General features: G+C 32.9%; 2 protein-coding genes across 3 annotated transcripts in view; one reads left to right on the forward strand and one right to left on the reverse strand.

Moving 5' to 3' along the window:
• LOC105201337 overlaps positions 1-11,028 on the reverse strand; it is a 30,756-nt gene extending 19,728 nt beyond the window's left edge. The window contains exon 1 of one of the 2 annotated variants that reach the window (XM_039453865.1): positions 10,773-11,028. The gene's annotated coding sequence lies outside the window, so the exon portion shown is untranslated. The remainder of the gene's footprint in view (positions 1-10,772) is intronic. The other variant, XM_039453877.1, reaches the window with a different exon arrangement.
• Positions 11,029-11,147: 119 nt separating this feature from the next.
• LOC105201797 (retinal homeobox protein Rx1) lies at positions 11,148-21,143 on the forward strand. Its single transcript, XM_039453906.1, is given in 6 exon segments — positions 11,148-11,759; positions 12,659-12,793; positions 15,586-15,728; positions 15,730-15,784; positions 15,787-15,905; positions 20,690-21,143. Coding segments are annotated over 6 exon segments (813 nt in total). The 5' UTR covers positions 11,148-11,675; the 3' UTR covers positions 20,967-21,143.
• The last annotated feature ends 425 nt before the right edge of the window (positions 21,144-21,568 follow it).

Raw genomic sequence — 21,568 nt, forward strand, 5'->3', positions numbered from 1 at the left:
CTTCAGCGCCCAATCGTGGATGTCCTTAGAAGGGCCGCCTCTCGTTGCGATTTCACCCTCCGGCGGGGTGAGCGGCATCGATGAAGGAGAGGAAGGGATGCAATAAATAGCGGACAGGCCGTGATGCGCCGCGCCGGTCGCATCCTTCGGATGATAAACGGGGATAAATCGGTTCGCTGAAAGAGCTTGGAAATTATGATTCAACCAAATAAAATAAAATCAATTGAACTTCTTTGGTTTATCGATATTACTTTGAATCTCTTATCAGATCGATTACTTAAAAGAAAAAGTTGAAATTATCACATGATCGTGTGATTAAATAAAGAGGATGTTATTAAATAAAAATCATAAGAGGATTGAATCACATAAGGAATTAAGAATAAATTTGATGTCAATTTAATGGCGATAATGATTTCCACATTAATTTAAATATTCTCAAGATAAAATTAATAAATAGGCAAAGTTAGAAGCTGCGCGTAGCGATGTAGAAAGCTCGAGTATATTTTATATTTTGGGTTTGATAGGAAGAATAATGAATATATATGCCAATAATAATTAATATCTTCTAACATAAGAATATTTACAATTGAGAATATTTAAGAATAGTTATTATTATGTTCCGTTACACAAAATTGCAAAACGATTCTTCAAATTTTACAAGAGGACAATCGAACTATTCCGAATACTATTCCGTTGGGATCGCTCCGCTACTTCGAGGCTTTCCTCTTTTCTAAAATTGCAAAGTTAAAGCGGCGTCTTTGTAAACTCTCTCGCGATTTGTCGGATGTCTCGACGACGTGTCGCTCTTTTCTCCCTCGACGGAAGTTTTATCGAGGAAAACTTGACAAGTTATTAATAGAAGCCTCTTTTCTGAAATCTCTCGCTTTCGTGAATTAACATCCCTGAGGCTCTTGTACGAGACGTCTCGATACAACACCAGCAGCGTTTTCTGACGAGCACGACAGGAGTAAAATCGTATATTTAACAATTATAATATTGTGTAATTTCGCGAATAAATTTTTGTTCACTTGCAAAGAGTCTATTTTATGCGGAATTTTAAGGAAAATTTATTATAAGAATTTTATAAACACTTTGTGTATCTTTTTGTTATTTTATTATTTACATTTTCGCATTTTAACTAATAATAATTTCCGAAAAATGTGACGGTATTTTAAAATTAAAAAAAAAATTAAAGTTTTCTCAATTTTCATTATTAAATCATAGCTCATTGTCATAGCTGAGTCAAGATTTCATTGATATAACTCTGCTTGGTATATAATTGATTGACAAATAATATTTTATTATCAAGTCGCATCTCTGGTAGATTTATCAAAAAAAAAAACAGAAGTTTTCTCGAACCATTTAAATTACTAATCTGTTATTGCTCCGTGCCAATTGATGCCTCAACACTTTCATCGACGGCAAATCAACTTTGAATCAGCCAGAAAACATACCGAGACGCGTTGTGGAGGGCTAAGTTTAATTACGAATCCGAGTTGTGAGTGGTGATGCAGCGATGTTGTCGCGTCAATGACTTCGAGTGAATTCATCAGCGTGCGACGCGAATAGACCCTTGAAAGGGAGCAGATTTTTGTCCGATGAATTAGGACGCGGTACCCACCACCGTCGCTCCTTTGACTCGAACGTGACAATATGAATATTAAACTATTGTTACGCGTACGCGGGGTGCACCACTCTTGCGTCCACCCTTGGGTCCGTGACACTTGGCCGCGAGGATTACTCTGTTTCGCCCTGTCTCGTTTGTTTCCCGTCTAATTTTAGATAGCCTTGGTAAATTCTCTCGCGCGCTGCTCGCATTTTGTTTAACCACAATTGAAAATTTTAAGGATTTATTATTTAGGCAACAGCGTCGTCAAATTCTCTTTGAAAATCAAAAGCTCTCTTGTCATATCATTGTTTATATCTGTTTTAAAAACTATATTATAAGATTTTTTTATATTTGATATGAATAAATTATTTCCTAAAACTTCGATTAACGTAGCAATTTTTTATTAAATTTTCTGTACGAGATATTTAAAACGTGCAAAAAAAGTTGTGTTTGCGTTCGTGACGTTTTTTCAGAGAAACAGAAGGAAAAGAGAAAGAAAGACAAAATTAATTTTTGAATATTAATAACATATTTAACAAGTCTCGAGTTTCTAAATTTTAGTTTTTAAATTTACATGGAGTTTTTCGAAATTCTCGAATTTCAAAAGTCTGTGACGCCAAAATATAAAGCTGCGTCTCTTGATCGCTGAATATATTCCCAAATTCATTAGTTCTCTGAAAAGAAAATAATTATAAAGAATTTCAAGTAAACTTTAAATTTTTTAATTTCATTAAACACTTGTATCGTATCATGTGTGCACTTCTATTACTTTGTTTTTATTATGTTACTATTATTATTGGCGTTGACACAATCTTAGTTTCCTACAGAATTTTGTTCAAAACACGACTTTCTCTCTCTCTCTCTCTCTCTCTCTCTCTCTCTCTCTCTTTCTCTTACGCTTCTTTCTTCGTGACAAAAAATGATTTTGTAGGATTTTCTCTTTTTCGCGATGTTAGATCACTATTTTTCTACAGGCAACCCTTTCCTTTCACGTGGCGCGTTCGCATCGCTTTACCCTCGCCGTCATCGGTAAATTTGCTCTTTGTAGATTTTTGTCGGCGTACCTTCAGCCAGGCGTGTTGCGCAAAAGAGACGCGATATACGTGCGCCTGCATGTATTCGGCGAAATTACATTAACGAGATACATCTAGACGAACTCGGTCTGCGATTTCGTTAACATCCTCCCGCGAACCTGGCAAATTAAGTAACATACATTTAAAGAGCGAGCTATCCACCCGTGCACGTGCTATTTCTATAATCAAAGAGATGAATAAATATGAGAGTTGTTAATTTCTACATTTCAGACTTTTAAGATCTATAAAAGTTTACTGCATATTATTTAATTGATTATTAAAATGGTTTCTACAAAACAGTACGAAATTTAGATATTTTTAAAGAATTCATGTATTAGGAGTATTTTAAGTTAATTATAAAAATTTTAATTTATCAAATTTTTACATTAACTTTTCCCGAAATAATAAGTGGATGTTGCATCTCTGTAAGATTCCACTTTACATTTTTATTTATAATAGATTATTTCTAAATTATAAGAAATATTTAAAAAGTATACAAGAAATGCTTTTTAGAATTTAAATTTCATGCATTTCCCGTATTTCCCAATTTTTGGATTTTTAAAACTTTAAAATCTTTATCATTAAAATTTTAGAATTCTTGAATTCTTACGTATTTGAAATTTACACATTAACGACAGATTAAATAGATTTTGTATACTTAAACTATTATTTATTTAATTAATTAGCAATTAATTAATTACAAAATAAATAGATAATAAATCGTGATAAGTTTAATAAATTATACTTTAGAGTATCAAAAGCAGCGATGCATAATTACGACTTATTAAATAGGCAGGCACAATTTACATCCGGCTATATTAAGAAATTTAGAGTAACAAATAGAAAGGCAAAGCCTACCACATTCATTATCTTTAGGCTGGATTAGCTGAGATATTATGTACCGCGTATACCCCGTCTACCGACGTAATCAATGAATGGACCAGGCGGACAATCCCTCTGTGACAAAAGCTCGACATTTTCCGGCTTTTCAGTCTCATTACTGTAATAATGCAAATGAAAAGGAATTTTATTCGGTGCCTGCTTTTCTTGCTTTCCGCGAGCAACATCTCCATTTTTCATCCGTCATTCTATACCAAAGAACTTCATGTCGAAGAGATAGAACATTGATTATGACTGTCCGTCCGTATGTTCAATTAATTAATATACCTGCTTTTATTATATACCACGGAAAAAGTATATTCGAGATGACATTTGAGTATTTATGTAAAGCGAGAAATTACTTGTCGTAGTTGTATAACAGAATGAGATAACAAGAGTACTCTGAAATTACGTAATTAAACATATGCAAGATCCAGGAATCCAGGACATCATTTTCAGATTAGAATTCCGACTGAGATGTTGTTTTTCGCAATAAGTTATTTATAGTGTTTTGAGATGTTCATGAGCCCCTATATTATTAAATTGATCGTCAGTTTAATTTATGATATTCCGATTTCAATTAAGGACTGTGTTTCGAGACCGTCAAATATGTAGCGTGCAGTTTACGTGAGCTGGAGATTGCAATAAAATTCATACCAAAACTATAATTAGACACCATAATCTGCCGCATGTCCAGACTTAATTATTCTTTATGTTTAAAAAGATACATGTAAAAGTACTCGTAAAGTACTAAAGTAATCGTAAAGTGAATATTTTATTAGAATATATTCCGACGTATTGTTCAATGATCTAATTTCAATGTTTTGCATAAATTAATTCCCTTCACTATCTCAAAGTAGGATAGTGAAAGGGATTTACATAAAAGAAATGTATAACTTTGCGTAAAAAAAAAAAATACATATCATGGAGGTGTACAATTGCATGCATGTGCAAAGAAAAGACATATGGTAAAAATTTATATTTTGAATACTTTCTTGTATATTATCTCTAGAATATCGTGCGGATATCATGATATCGTATATATATTTGTACATTATGTGCCATTAGGGACATCTCTTTATCTTCAGTTACAAAAGAAACATTTCTTGTTTAATTTACGTAATTTTACATGAATTATAAATTACAAATTGTAAATTGCTTGCAAATAATTTACAGTTACATAATTTGTAAACTATAACACAATTAACTGTAACTTATTATTTTATAATTTTCTATTACAAGATTAATATATTATTTAAATAAGAAATAATGTATTAATTATTTCTTATCACTATACGTGTAATTATCTATAACCTAGTTTTTTTTAATAAATTTTATTCATCTCTTTATTCATATATACTTAAATTCGTAATGTCAAATTGCATTCAATTTGAATTATTTTTGAATTTATTTAATATTTTGTTAATTTAATTAAAACAATAAAGTTAAATAATTTAATTTAAAAAATTTTAATTGGACTTAAACTCAGTTTATTAGTTACTACGTTTATACGATTTACGTCGTAGTTATAACATCGATGTTATATAAAAACAGCTAATCACAGTCATTTCATTCTTCAGATCCTTATAATTGGCCAGGTTTACAACATCGATGTTGTAACTTTAGCATAAATCGGGCCGTATAAACGTAATTGTAATTTATTAGATGCATAAATTAACGAATCCACCTTATTTTAATATTAAGCAATTTAACTATAGAAATGGTTTGATTAGATGTAGTTGTTGGACATATTAACTTGGATGCTGAAGAAGAACAAACAAATCCGAAACGTCCATTTTTATGTACTTTAAAAGTTAATTATAACTATTTCACTTAATTTAATAACTCATTAATAAATTGGTTTACATATCGATTTGCATTTGCATAATATGAGCTACGATCACGTTTTAATTTGATTTACATATTTTGTGTTAAAATAATAATTTCGATACTCACGGAAGTTAAAAATAAGAAAATATTATTTAACTCGAGAAATTGATTTAAACTTAACCCTTTAATATTTAACACTGTATTTACCAATAAAATTACAAAGAATAAAATAATAAAAGTAAAAAACACGTGATATTTTTACAATAGTTAACATTTTAAGTTTGATAATAGTTTTAATTATAAGCACTGTAATATAGTAGTTTAATAAAATCATCGTGTACGTGCTATTAAATATCTAATCGAATTAATAATTGAACTTACAATGTGGCGAAGCAATCGATCAAGCGCAAAATCAATATTTTATGCGCGATGGCCTTTTAGATTTTATCATGGCGACGATGTTTCGCTCGAATAGATAAATTTTCCCACCCGATACCAGGCATATCCGAAATAGAAAGCGACGAATGAATGAATCGCGATTGCGAGTAATAGCGATCGTAATCGGGAGATGTCGACGCGACGCGATGTATTGTTTCTCCGTAGAAAGTTTTTATTTCAATGCGATAATGAGGAAACTTTGCAAACGTTACTGTGTATTCTTCATCACTGGACTTTATTTCGATTCTCGTTCAGATATTAATAAGAAATAAGTAGAAACTGGGTCAAAATTGATTAAAAGATTTTCTTCGCATTATTATATTCGCAAGTAAAAAAAAATAGATTTAGCTTTCTAATAATAAGATTTCTTAATGATAGTAATTTATTATTAGGAACTGTGCGAAAAGATAATAATGGAAAACGTCCCAAGATATTTTTTAGCACATTTTTGCGCTGAAATATATGAAATGCAAACAAACAGTACAAAATTATAAAAGAAAACTCAAAAGAGAGATGAAAAGAAAAAAATAATCGAGAAAATATGTAACAGCAACTTAGTTACTGTGACCATTATTAAAAAAAATTTTCTGCAGCAAAAAAAAATTATGCAAAAAAAGCACTCGAGAGAGAAAAGAGAGAAAGATGAAATATGTGACAAATGTTCGATAGCGATGTTAAACGAGAAAATATAAACTTATTCATGACAATAATTTTATCATGCAGTATGTTGAGAACAACATCTAAGGCTGGTACTCATACACGATTCTTAATTTAAGATTATCTTAAAATGCTAATATGATTCTTTGATGACAACTTGAGACAGTAATACTTGGGACAACCTTAAATGTAAAAATCGACTATGAATACCGGTTTAAAGATAATAATTGATAAAAATAATATTTGTATAATTAATAATGAAGATGACATTGGTGGACGCTTTACAGTATATTCAGAATATTTCAAATATATGATTAGAAGGTTGTGTCAGTCAGTCACATCCAACATCCAGTGCATTTCGTTATATTTCGTTATATTTCTGAATAATAATTGTTACAATCTCCAGCTTACTTAAATTGGTTGCGTTCAGTGGAAAAAGCAACTGTTGTAAAATTTCTTAATACGATTGAATTTTTATATTCAGATTCGGTAGAAACCAAAGACAAGAACCAATTGTGTTAAAAAATTTTACAACAGCTGCAAAGTTGCTTTCTCGCTGAACACAGCCGTTGCATGAACCCAAAATATGTAATATTAATGCTAAGAAGCATTTATAAGATTTCTTTCTCCAGAAAAACACTGTAAAAAATTTATTGCGAAAAAAATAACATCTCAGTTAGAATTCGAACCTAGATTCTCCTACATGTGGGTCGTTGAGAATATTTGTCATATTTCTTGTAGCATTAAAATCTAGCTTGGCTCGTAGCTGGCCATTAACGTTTTACGTGATAAAAATAATTTTTTAGCTCTAATTACGCAAAAGAGCGCAAGAAAGAAAAAGGGGAGAAAAAAGGGATAAAGAGGGAGGGGGAAAAAAAGAGTCCCAACAGATACTCGATGACGTCGACCTGACGTACCTACAATATTCGCGACATGCGCGGGTGACCATCGACAAGAATGATTCTCCATTGAAAGCCGCGCGAGGATAAGGTGGGCCGGGGCGAAGAAAAGGTTCGGTGGAAAAAGGAAGGAGGAAAAAAAGAGATTTCGCGCGCACACGCGGAGGGAAAGAGCCGGCGAGCGCGAACGGTGGTGTTCCTCAGACAGAGACACATAGCCCCGAGCTATGTAATTCATTACTAAAGCAATCTCACCCTGGCACCCTCTCTAGCCTCCTGCACCCTGCCGGCAGCCCTGCCTCCGCCCCTGACCCATCAGAGCCGCCCGAGAGAGCCCGCACGTTATAATATAAAAAAAGAAGATGGGCGGCGGCGGCGGCGGTGGTGGTAGCGAGGGTGGAGAGGGTGGGTGTACAGGACGAAGGGTGAGGAGGACGCCAACGGCTGGCGAGGGAGAGAGAGGGTGGAAGAGGGTAGGAGCGCCCGATTAGAATAGCACCCCCTGACAACAAAACAAAATGAAACACAAAGCAGTGTTTTCATAATTAAAAAGATTGCGCGCGCTTCTTTCTTCCTACCGTTTCTATTCATGCCTCTTTTCATTTTTCCTTTCTCTCTCTCTCTCTCTTTCTTTTTCTTTCTTTGTCTCTCCATTCTGTTTTTCTCTTCGTCTTGCTCGCGTCTTCTCTCGCTCCTTCTCATTCTCTTCCCTCAAACGGAGACGGTATGCGTGAGACAGAGAGACGGAATTCAACAACCGTATTAATATACGTCGTCTTTAGAAACGGGCAGATGTATTAAAACGTTTTAATCAACTCTCGCGTGGGCGCGAGAGATCGCAGTGATTTTCCGGATCTAACATCTGGTTAAAGATGTATGGATCATATCGTAAAACATTACCAAAAAATATAAAAATTTCATAGAATATTCTAATATTTGAGTGTCTGTAAAATTTGAACACAATTCACCTATTGGCTTAAAAGTTTGTCAACTTTTTGTTTACTCTTGATTCTTATGGAAAATCGCGTTTGCAATACCTATTTGCAAATTTGACGGGAAAGTAGCATTACCAATTAAATAAAAATTTTTATATACTAATAAAACTCCATTAAATATTCGTGCAAAAATTTATTTAGATCCCCTTACTCGTTTAAAAGTACTGCAAAATGTAGTAATTTTCGCTGCAAAAACCATTATAAATTAAATTTTTCATTGTTTTTTTCTTTACAGTTAGTGTCAGGATTAAAATTGGGGCATTCGTGACCAACATTTTTTTTTATTGTTTTTTTTATTGATTAAGAAAAAAAAGAATAAACCTAGAGAAGCCTATAGCTTTTAAATATCGATAATGTTTAGCTTGTATTGGACAGCCATAATATCTTTAAAGTCGAAGGTGATTGTATCCTTAGCCGCAAGATTTTGGTTTCGCTTCGATCACAAATCCAGTCAGGTTCACCGTTCGTAATACTTGGCGAATGGGCCGCGCTATGCGATTATGATTGGAGTATGATTGGAGTACAATAGAACTTTGGTCAAGATACGAAGCCTGATGAACGAGATGATAAAAATAATCCAACAGACGGATAAAATATATGTGTCAAAAAATTATTATATGTGCAATAAACCGAATCATCTAACTTGTTTATTTTATTATACAATACGTATTGTAACGAATTTTACTTAATCTTTAATTATTATTTATTTTGTTACTAAACCAGTGTGAGTTGTAAAGATTAAATGACATGTAGCGTCATTATTAAAATGCATTTCGGCATAGTAAAATTAAGTGCGACGTTTAACACAGACTGATAAAATCAGTTTGACTAATAATCAAAGTTCTATTGTACATCGAAGCGCGATAATGGTACTCTTAATTTTTCAAAAAAATAAAATCAAGGAAAAACTAGTTCTTCTATTTTTTTTTTGTACAGAAAAATGACCGTGATAACAAGGTACTATAAGTGTTCCTAATTTTCCGGAAAAATAAAATTGAGGAAAAAACTCAGTTTTTTCATTTCTTTTTCAAAAAATACGGGAAGATATTACTGTAACAATGACAGCGAAGTTTATTGATGAATTACTTATTCGAGCTCTTGAATATGAAAAAAGAATCTTAAAACCATTGATATAGAAGGCAAAGGTGACATTGTTGTAAAAGAAAAACAAGTAGAAAAGTACAAGGAAAAATCGAAAAAAAAACCGTTCTTTTTTCCAAAATTTTTGAGAATCTTTCCGGGCTAAAAATCAGGATGTACGCCCCTGTTTTACATCAAATCAAATTGCACTCATACATTTATCTACTTGCTAATTGAAGGGGGAGAAAAAAAAACAAAAATGCGAATAAAATCAAAGTTCGCAATGTTTCTGCATTTACAGTCAATGCGCTAACTATCAAAGGGATACGAGCTCGAGGGAGACATAAATGACGCACTCCGGAGACGGGCGCCACAATGTTATCAAATATACGAGGTTGCATCAATCAAATGATTGCATATTTGCCCGCTCTGTCGCGGGCGATAGACGAAGCGAAACAAATCCGTCGCTAATTTACGACAAACTAACGGGTGTCTTCGCTGCCGAGTGCGCTGTCGCAGATTTAGCATATAATGCAAGAGTATAAACAAGAAAAATATACTTTCAATGAAAATTGCAAAAATTTAATTTTTATTTTACAGGAGTGAATTTTGACTCTCTCATTAGAATGGAAAATCACTTGAAAAATTGTACAAACTTAATTTTCATTTTTTTAGAGTGACGTTTCACTCTATGAGATTTAGAGATTACGACACATTCGTGCTCTTTCTTCAAAGAGAAGTATTAGTAAAATAATTATATATAATAATTAATTAGCTCTTTGTTACTTAGAAAAAACAGAGAGATTAATAATTTACATATGTAAAAATTTTTATTTTATTTTGATTAATAGAATTATAGAGTTTGAAATTATAGAGCAAGAGGTTTAGCCAAACGTTTCAACTATATTTCATATACAAACGTGTGTACCGGAGAATTCGTTTTTTCCTCGAAACACATTTAAAAAATTTAATTAAAGAAAATTAATTAGCTGATTAATTTTTTAAATTATGTCTAGTTAAATTATTTGATGAAATTATATGTTTTTCAGATGATCAACGATGAAAAGAGTCAAGTTAGGTAATTTTAACGAATTAAACCTTCAAAGAGGTAAATTTTGGAAATTAATTTTTCGATTAATTGCAAACGAATGTTCAACCTTTTTTTTTAATTTTAGAAAGAAGAAGAATTTAAATGTGCAATAGAAATGCTAAAAAAATAAACAGTCAACCTCGGATTAGAATCTGTGAGCGAGAAAAAGCGCTCCAACGAGAGACTTTTTGCTACATCCGCAATGTATGTATATGCACTTACATCGTGTTTAAAGCCTATCGATGATCGATGCCACCACCTGCGTCCCGATAACGTCCCCGATACGTTTCCGAAGTTTTACCCCGGCGCGTCGAAGGAAACTGCCTTGCCGAGCGATCGAGCTTATTTCCGCGTCTCGGGAAAACGAAGACGAAGGAAAATCAAGAAGAGAGGAGAAGATGGAGAAAAAGGGAAAATAAAATAAAATAAAAAAAATAAACACACACGTAGACGTACCGGTGGAAGAGGGTCGAAACGGGGAGAAACGGGTAAAGCGCGAACGGAACGCGGGCGAAGAATGAGGAAGAAGAAAGAGCAAAAGCGTACGAGCTGGAAAGAGTTAGCGGTCGAGGGGGGTCGGAATCGGGGGGCCAGCGGGGATAAACAAGATAGAATATACGGGTGAGAAGGGTAGAGGGGAAAAGGAGGACGAGGAGGAGGAGAAGGGTGCAGACCGCGATTTAGCGGATTTTCAACGTAGCTGCACCGTCTCTCGCGGAGGGGTGTGCGCGATTCTTAACACGGCGGAACCGCCCCTCGGTGCCGCACGGCCAATGGCACGGCCGTCCTCGGTGCGCGAGCTCGGGGGTTGCAAACGGAGTAGTCGCAATCTACCCCCCTCGTTACGCTCTCACCCTCCCGGAATGTAGTAAACGGCTCACCTCGCAGTGCTCTCGCCATGTTCGCGCCGAGCGAGCGGCCCGTTCTCCCGCAACAGAAGTGAGGATCTCCGCTGGGTCCGTGAAGTCGACCGGTGGTGCTTTCGTCGCGAAGGATCTCGGCCTCTTCATCGAGCCCGCGGAAGCGCACGATAGAGGAAGCGCGGCGCCGCCGTCGCCGCCGCCGCCGCCGCCGCCGCCACCGCCACCGGCCGCGGGGACCGCCGAGCGCGCGCGGCCGCTCGTCATGGCGGGCCCGTACCTGTCGCCCCTTGGGCCCCAGGCCGATCTGCTTACCGAATACATGTTTGGCCGTCGCCGTCAGGTCAGTGTACGTTTCTCTTAATTCCATATTTTTGGAATTTTCTATTGGAGTCGATTGTCACCCGCCTTCGTCGTTAATTGCATTTAATTCGACATTTCTTTGCTACCTGACTCTTTTCCACTTTTTATTTCCCCAATATTTGTATTCGAGTAATTTCATTCTTAGAGTATTTTTGTATATTAAAAAGATAACTAGATATAAAAGTGTATACCAAAGAGAATAAGAAAAACAAAATTTGCTGGCACAGTTTAGATACAATTACGTAAAATTGAATGTACTTCGATAATAATATCGTTAAACATAGAAAATATCTGCAAGAATGAAATAAATATTTTATATTTTATCATAACAAATAGATACTTATACAATTATTATTGATATATCCTCCGTGATACATTCCTAGTAATTAATACAATCCATAATAATTAGAAAAAGCGTACTGATTTTATATAATTCATAAATAATTAGATTCATATTTTCTTGTGTACTTTTTTTTTTAATATTTTAGATCAAATTTCAAATTTTACACACAATTTTGTTTTTTTTTTACATAAATTCATATTTTTATCGATTTTGCATTTCTTTTAATTTATTGATAAAAAGAGTAACAATAATCTTAAGAAACTTCTTACGTTAAATTAATACAAAAATTTGAGTGGACCGTTTGAGATATGTAAAATGTTTTAAATTTAATACAATATTTTTTTACTATGTGAATACATTTATAATCGTGCTAATAATGCCACTATGTAATATAAAAATTTAGTATTCCATATCGTCTTTGTATTATGCAATAGTATAGAAATGATTTCATGATTAAAAGTAAAATAGTTTAATAAAGTATATAGAGATCTCGATGTTCGTGACATATGTAACAATCAGATTTTTGGAACTTTTTTAAGCAGAGACGCAATCGGACCACGTTCACGCCGCAACAGCTCCAGGAATTGGAATCTCTTTTCCAGAAAACGCATTATCCCGACGTTTTTCTCAGAGAGGAAGTCGCACTTCGGATATCACTTTCGGAAGCACGTGTTCAGGTGAATTTTTTTGCGATCGATTTTACTTAATTTTTCAACTAGTCCCATTTTTTCAAAAAAATTTTTACTAATAATTACACTTTTCCTAATATCATAAATACATTGTCGAATTTCATTATAATTACTGAATTAATAAACAAAACACCACGCTGCCAAAGAAGCTCTTAACTTAATGTGAATTAGAAAGAGAATAAATTATAACATAAATGTATATAAAAATATATTTTATGAAAATATAATTTATAATTTTATAATTTTAAACAAAAGAGAAATCTTTTTCTCCTCAACAAAAATTTATATTTTAATTATTTGATGAATTGTAAACTTTACTAATTGATCAAAAATCAAAATTTCTAAAATTATGGATCAATCAAAAATTTTGATTTTTATCGTTCTGAGATCTACTACAAATTCAGATATTTTAATTTCTTCTTGATAGAAAGACTATCTTTTTTTTCGGTAAATTATCCTAGATAAAACTCGCTTTTGTCTTTTCGGTTAAGATCTAAGAAAACTTAGAATCTCCCCTCGAAATCTACGAAATCTATTAGCCTATCGATAGATTGCTTCGTTCTCTAAAACCGTTCAATAATTAAAGCCCAAATAAACTGTTTACAGGAAATACTCTCATTCGCTTTCCGAGATTAACCCGCTAATGATTGCAATCACCCTGGATCTAATTTTCCATTAGCCGTGCTGTTATTTCATATATTACCATGTAAACATTGATAAAATGTGATCGTTTGTAAAATACCAATGGCAACAAATTAAAACACAGAGAACACGGAGTATTGAATCGATAAATTTTCTTTCAATTTTACATATAATTACGAAAGAAGATCAATGATGAGCGAATTTTCATCAACATTCTTTTATTTTATTTTCTGTAATACGCGCGAATTAATTTTCCGTGTTTAATTATCGATTTACTGATTTCAATTATTTGTTGATGGGCAAACAAAAAGTGCTACGCGCGTATCACGTGCCTTGAATTCCGTATAAAAAAATAGTTCTTTATACCAGTACTTTTATTTGAACTTAATAATCTTGTTGCGAATAAAATAAATCACAAAAAGCAGTTTGAGTGAGGATTTATTTTCATGAATACATGATTTAAATTTCAGATTCAAATCAAATTCACGAACACAAGGATATAAAAAAACTTTTACTTAAAATTAGTAGGGAACAGATTACCTAATCAATCAGTGACTGATATACGATATACGGATTGTCCGACCAATTAATTTCCTTGCGATTTCAAGTGCAGAAGTCGGAGCAACGGCTTTCAGTTGGGTCAAGTCAGCGCAGATGTTTCGATTCATTAATGATATCAGAAATACGAACAAAACTGGTTCGATCCGCGATCGTATCACAAAGGCCCCCGCGTACATCTGGCTGCGATAGAGGCTATTGCGCGGGGGCCATTGTGCGAAAACGATTAGGCGAACGCTGATGAAACGACCGTGGCGAATCTGCACAACGAATACGAGCGGGCGCGAGAAACTCGGAAGTTCACCGAGAGTAAATTCGATTAATGCTTTCGAATCTCCTCACCCGCGAATCCCCCCATCAGAACGTTAAAAGGGTAAACTGTACGGCTTATTTAGTAATTGGCTGTGCGGCGGCACGGATCCCCGTGCAATGAGAATAAGTCGATTCGCAAAAGTAATTTTCCGAAAATACGGCACCGTTACTTTATTTTCCAAAAGACGTTTTAAATTGTTTATAGAACCACAATTTGAAAATTGTGATTAAAATTTGAATAAAATTAACACAAAATTTATTTCACGTCAAATGCGGTCTCGATTATGCAAGTGCATTTGATAATATACCCTTTTTTGGTCTTTTCGAAAAGATAGAAACAATAAATTTCTTGCACACAGAAAATTACACTTTACTCGAATTATAAGTAAATATAATTTTTCTTGTTACAAGTATTTCGTAAGTTCGTATTCACAAATTTGTCATAAGTTCATCATGAGCGTCGAATTGATTCAAAATATATTCTGAATCCCAATAATTTAATATTCAAATCAAGAATGCTGAGTTAAAACAAAAATTCGATTTATTTATTATTTTAATCTTTCTTCGATAAAAGGTTATATTCTTCGAAAGAGCATAAATTTTTTTTTAAGTACGTAATAAAGAGTTTCTTTTTAAATTGTGATATATATTATTAAGATTATTGTCAAGAAAATATTCTTTATGAAAGAAAACTGTGAAAAGAAGAAAAGTACAAATTGAATAATCTGTTTTTAGAATTTATTTTTTTGCGTGTAATAAATACGCTTAAAAAAGAAGCGTTTAAATTTAATATTAAAATGTTTTATCTTGGTCTCCGTTTTTTAAATGTGTAAAAATGTTTCAGTTTTAATTATTTAGATTTAAAATACTGCATCGTTTAAAGTTCTTAAAGATTTCAGCTCTAAATGTTTTAGTGTTTTAATCTAAAAATCGTTTAAAACTCAAACATTTTTAAGTATTTAAAAAATAAGGACAGAAATAAAACATTTTAATATCTTAAAATTAAACGTTTCTTTTTCTTTTAATATGACACTTGAAATATTAACATTATTTGAATTATTCATGCCAAATTATTATCGAATTAATCGAAAATCCGAATCTTAACATCAAATTGCGAATAGCATGGTAGATACGTACGTTCGAGATCGCGTTTGTTCAGCTCCGCAGCGGGTAATTCATGTCCCTCCGTTCGCCATTTTCTCGCCCCGGGGGAGGGACGGGAGCGAAATGACGGCAACGATCGGTCAGATCAGTCGGTTCCTCCGCAGGTATGGTTTCAAAACAGACGGGCAAAGTGGAGAAAGCAAGCTCGGTTACAATTGCTACAGGACGCGTGGAGAATGCGATGCTTGGGTTTAGGAAGCGCCACGCCGCTACTACTCGGCCGACCACCCCCTGGAGGCCTCGAGAGAACTGCCACCACCGCCGCCGCCGCCGCCGCCGCTGCTGCTGTCGACGCATCCTCCACTTCGCCGTCGTCCTCGTCAGCCCTCACAGGCTCGCCGAATGCGACCGACAAACTACCCGAGATTGGCGCTCCCGTGACGGTCTGCAGAGATTTTAGAATCTTGCCTCCGCCGCCACCCGGGTAAGCGTTCTGCATAGAGAAAAAAACATTTTTCAGTCTTCAACGCGGAAGAAAAGACAGCGAAATTACAGCTTGATGCGCGAGTTTAATATTCATAAATGAGCAGATTTGACGATATAGCAAAGAAATTGTGTTTGAAAGCAATTATAATAGCTTTCAGATATAGTTCGCTGTACCATCAAAGTCTGCTTATAAATGTAAAACTAGATTTGATGACATGGCAAAGAAGTTATTCCGTATAAGCTATTATAATAGCTTTCAGTACACCAGTTATAAATGTTAAACTTGCGTAGTGTGAGTGGAGTTTTGCCGTCTTGTTGTTTTTATTATAAAGTAATTGTATATGTGGTAATTTACTGTATTATCATATCTGTATTTTCAGTTATTATATATGCTTTTTTTTACTAAACTTTCACTTGCGCGCTATATGCACGTTTTTAGTTTATAGATTTTAAAATAATATTTAAAAGAATTATACTAATTATAAGAAAATATAATAAAGATTAATAGTTTTGAAAAATTATTAATAATACGAATACGTTATGTTATATGTTTTTAATAGAATAATTGGTTAAAATTCGAGTTACATAGATTTTTGCATAAATTCTTTACGAAGTTTCAAGCTTTCGTATTACGTTTTCGCAATACAATATCAACAAAAGTACACTCGTAAATATAATCGCACTGCCGTGAAAAACAATTTAATAAATTATTTCAAGTATTCTGAAAATTAATCCAACTCGAGAATCCCGATGTACAATGAGGTGCATTAATGAAGTCTTTTTCTCGGTGTAGGAACTCCAGCAATTTAACCAATCGTGTGTTACTATTGGCTCAGTGAGTTCATCTGATTGGCTAAGATTGCTATAATTTTTGTACTAGCTACATCGAAAAAGGATCTCATTAATGCACCTCATTGTACATACAAAAGATCACTATTCTTACAAAGTTAATTACGATATAATCGATTAAAATTAATAATCAAGGAGTAAAGTTTACGTATTCGAGATTCTCGTTATGTATCTTACATATTTTTATTATGTGTTCTCATTCTGAACTTATTACGACGTATACATATTGATTATTATCGATCATCATAGTTTATCTCATACTGATTTTTATTGTACAGATAGATATTACGTCAATTACGGCAATAATAAGCAGTAAACAAAAATGTAATCTACATTTCTAATTTATGCTTATGCATCGTGATTACTGTTTGAGTTTGTGACTTTGAAATCTATTTATACTTGTGATAGAAAATATAAAACACACGGAAGCGGAGATTCATGAGAAAAATTAATAAAGTGATGTGTATTTTGTCGCGTTTAGACGCAAGTCAACGAATATTAAATTCAAATAAAGTCACATAATTATCGATGCTTGACACTTATCGAACTATATATATCAATACATGATAAGTTTTGTGATGATAGTTACTCATGGTGCAAAATAATTTGCATTCATGAGACAAACTTTTACGTTATATATAAAATATTTCATAAGGTATTATATAGTGATCGGAATTATTTGTACATTTTAGGCCGATTTCCAAGGAAATGTATTATTTTTTTGCTTGAAACTCAAGTTGCTACAGTGTCGAAATCTTAAAAAAATGTAGTAAAAAATTAGATGAATACTGGCACTACTTTATTTTTGAATGTTTTTTTAAATAAAAGCTAAAATTAAAACTTCAAAAACATTTAAATACAAATTAGAAAGTGTCTTCTGTTAGATAACAAAAAAATATTTTATAATACTTAATGTTTTTACAGCAAAAGTTCAAAAAGAATGTTTTAGAAAATTGTTGCAAAACTGGCACCCTAAGTCGTAATAGTAGAATTCAGATACAGTTCCGTAGAGAAGGAGTTAACTGTAGAATAAACTGCTAAACTAAATAATAAAATATATTTTTATGTATTAAAGAAAAAATTTATAAAACTAAAAGACTAAAATTGAACTCTCTTTCTTTATACATCTTTTGGTACTTTATTAATGGATCTGCAGTGTCCGATGCTATTTTTCTTACTTTATACATTAATATTATTAATAATATATTCACTTGTTTCAACTATGCAATTTGTAAGACAAAATCATGCAAATTTTATCTTCGTTTTTGCCACATTTCATATAGAAAAAAGCCATAAATTTATGAATTATGAGTTTTTGTATCTTTAATTACTTAAACAGATCATGTTTTTAACAGTATTAATACAATCAATGCAATGTTTAATTTTCGAAAAATACGGAGCATTCTTTAGGAGGGCATTTTAAGAGCGGTACGCTTTAGGAGAGCTAGGTCAGGATTGGCAATTTTTCTCTAAATTTTAAATATATATATTGATTAATTTTAGCTATCTAAATTGAACAATTATCAAATATAGTATCTCTAATAATAATAATAATAATAATAATAATAATCAGTGTAATTTAGTTGCTAGGCAAACTATGCTACACTGATTATTATTATTATTATTTGATATAGACTCAAAATTAGTACTTCTCGCAATATAATGCTTATTATCTAGAAATACATTACAGACGTATATTTTAGTACACTTCACTTTGTTTAAGTATTATTATAAACGATACCATTTATATATGTATAAATAACATAGACCATTAGAAAATAAACAAACATAATTTTTATTATACATTGAGTTTATATACAGTGATTTGCTTTTTTATATAGCTGAATTGTCAATTTAAAAAACGTGTCCCCAAATTCAAATTTTACAGAAAACTAAAAAAAATTTTTTTTTCTAACAATTTGAATCAGCGCCATCAAAATTTGCATAAACTTTATTGGTGATCTATTTATAATTGCTTGTAGTGGCAACCGTTTTTGAAATTTATTAAATTTGGATGTTCAGACACAACTCCTTTTCGAAATTAACGATGGAAATTCATGAGGTGACTAGTTTTTATCAATAAAAAAATACTTAAAACTGTGAAAAGAACGATGAATTTTCTTTACTATATTAAAAAACTGAAAATCAATTAAAAGTAATTTGCAAAAATGACAGAATATTCTCTCTCTCCACATTATGCTATCAGATACCGTGAACATTTGGAAAACGATTGGTGAATTTAAAAATTAGAATGCTAAGAATCAAAAATCGTCGGGACGTTCTTTTTGTTCAATAGATGAAACCTTTTCGGAACTCATGAAACTATTTCTGGGTTACTTTTTCCCTTTTCCAAATACAGAATCCGCTCTCGTAGTTCACAATGCACATAAACGAGCAGAATAAAAATAAAAAAATCGTATTTCAAAAAAAATGGGACATGACACCTCTTTTTGAAATTAACAATTCAATTTTACTATTAATATTTATTATACTTTCCAGTAGAAGTCTTTTACAACTTTTAATTATTTCTATTTGTTAATGTAATTTTCAATTTAAAAAGAAAGGTAAGAAAATTTGCAGATTTTGTGTGAAAATTGTGATATTTAATAAATAACTTTTATTATACCCCTTTGTGCACATATTTCTTTCATAATTTATGACGATATTTTTTCTAATAATGCTACATTCGATTGTTCTGTTTTGTTGATTATTTGTATACGTAGATATATGTTGTTACATTATAATTTTTTAAATTGATTCAATAATTAAACTACTATAGATAAAATTGTCATGTAAAATTATTAAAAACAAGTATTTACAATAATTATACTTTTAAAACATCAAAAATTTTGATATTAAATACAAATCAGAATATAGCTAGAGATATTTTAAAATTTTGTGCGTAAATCGCACGTGTGGCATTGTGTCTTAAAAGTAGCCTCCTCATACCAAATGTTGGAATCATATCTTCCGCTAAACGAATATCTACATTATTACAACTATATATTGTTATAGAATAGATAATATATTTTTTTTAATAATTTTAATTACAATGGAAATAAAAATTATTTAACAAGGAAAATATTTTAATTACGTTAATGTTTAATGGTTTTCTGACATGGAAATACTTTTAAGGCACAGAATTATGTGCACGATAGCGGTTCGAGCCTCGTGCAGTAGTGGGAGGATGGTAGGTGTAGCCTCAGAAATCGGCTTAAATATGCATTTAATTCCGTGCACTGCCCTTTCACAAAGGATTTCTAATAACGAGACTAAACATATTTTTGACGTGCTTAATCTCATTGTAGCCTTATGTGCAATATAAAAAGCAATATTAAGACGAGGTCTGTAATTCCTAATCTTCTATTTCGAATTAAATACGATTGACTTATCATCTTGACAATATCAATTGTAATGCGTATAAATTTCAACTTGCATTTTCTTACATTTAGAATAAAAATTTGCTCGATGTTATGACGCACGATGATTAACTGCGGTTCGGAACATCACCGTGCGAACAAGCGCTCGCTCGCTCCCTCTCTCTCTCTCGTAAAAAAAAGATAATTTTTTTATTTTTAAACATAAAGAAATGATTGGGAAGAAAAACATTCGCAACTATAATAAAGTGATTGCTAGCGGAAGTGAGTACTTTGCATGCTCAAACCCATTTTACTAACGGAATAAAGTGACTAAAAAAGAAATGAACCGAATATGTATCGAGCTAAAAAAAAAGATTATATTGAAAAATAAAACTTTTTCCCAAAAATATAAACGTTTCGTTGTTGGGCTCGAAATTGATCAAAACAACCCTCGTACATTATTATCTCCGGGAACAAGTTACTCCATTTATTTCACTTGATTGAAAAAATTTGCTAAACTTTTTGATTAGTATCACATCGTTTGTCTGACGTGGCGTCGTTGCTCGTTTGGCAGGTACTCGGTACCCTGCGACAAATCGCCCGACAAGATCAAGTGCCGATGCGGAACGCCGCCCAGGATCTGCGCGAGTCCCGTGGATCGTGGCGACGTCCTGACAACGAGGGAGCGACCGCAGGAGGCCGAGATGGATCTCACTCTGAAGGGCCATCATCCCGCGTCCGCCAGGCATTCGCTGTTCCATCACTTACCGAGTAACCATCAGCAGCAGGACATCGTGCAGAGCGTGGACGAGCCTTTGGACGTCACTCTCAACAGCGGCAAGAACAACTGAGCGAAGACAAGTCCGCGATCGGTCAAGCTTATGATCACTTGCTAAGACATTTTACCCTTCACCTCTTGACTCTTATTAAGTGTACGGTGTAATCGCATTTAACAGCGAGTATACATTCGAGATAACGTACATTGTCGAACTCTGCGTCAGTTCCGAAAGTAAAGGCCATAACACACAGAAAAATATAGGATTTAAAACGTAATCAGTAAACGAATGGACCGCTTACGTTCTTGATTGTGATTGATCCATTTGCTTATCAATTACATTTTACATTATACATTTTTCTCATGGCCTTAATGAACAAAACGGAAAGTGAAAACAGACGGTAAGAAGACACACGTGCAAATACACATACTATTGTTTTTTTTTTTTTTTTTCGTATCGAACGAAAACCATTTTTACTTTTGTCTTTTTATCGATATTAAACATTTTCTTTTAATTCTCTCAGTATTTAATAATTTTAATGTATATAAATTAAATTCATACCTTTATCAATGGTCAACATATCCTGATCGTTGTATCACGAAAGGATATCTACATCTGATATCAACATAAAAAGAGAAATATTTGAGCAAGGAAATTGGTTGCATGGTAATGTGAGT

This window comes from Solenopsis invicta, chromosome 1 (genome assembly GCF_016802725.1).
Source record: "Solenopsis invicta isolate M01_SB chromosome 1, UNIL_Sinv_3.0, whole genome shotgun sequence".
Lineage (NCBI taxonomy): Eukaryota > Metazoa > Arthropoda > Insecta > Hymenoptera > Formicidae > Solenopsis > Solenopsis invicta.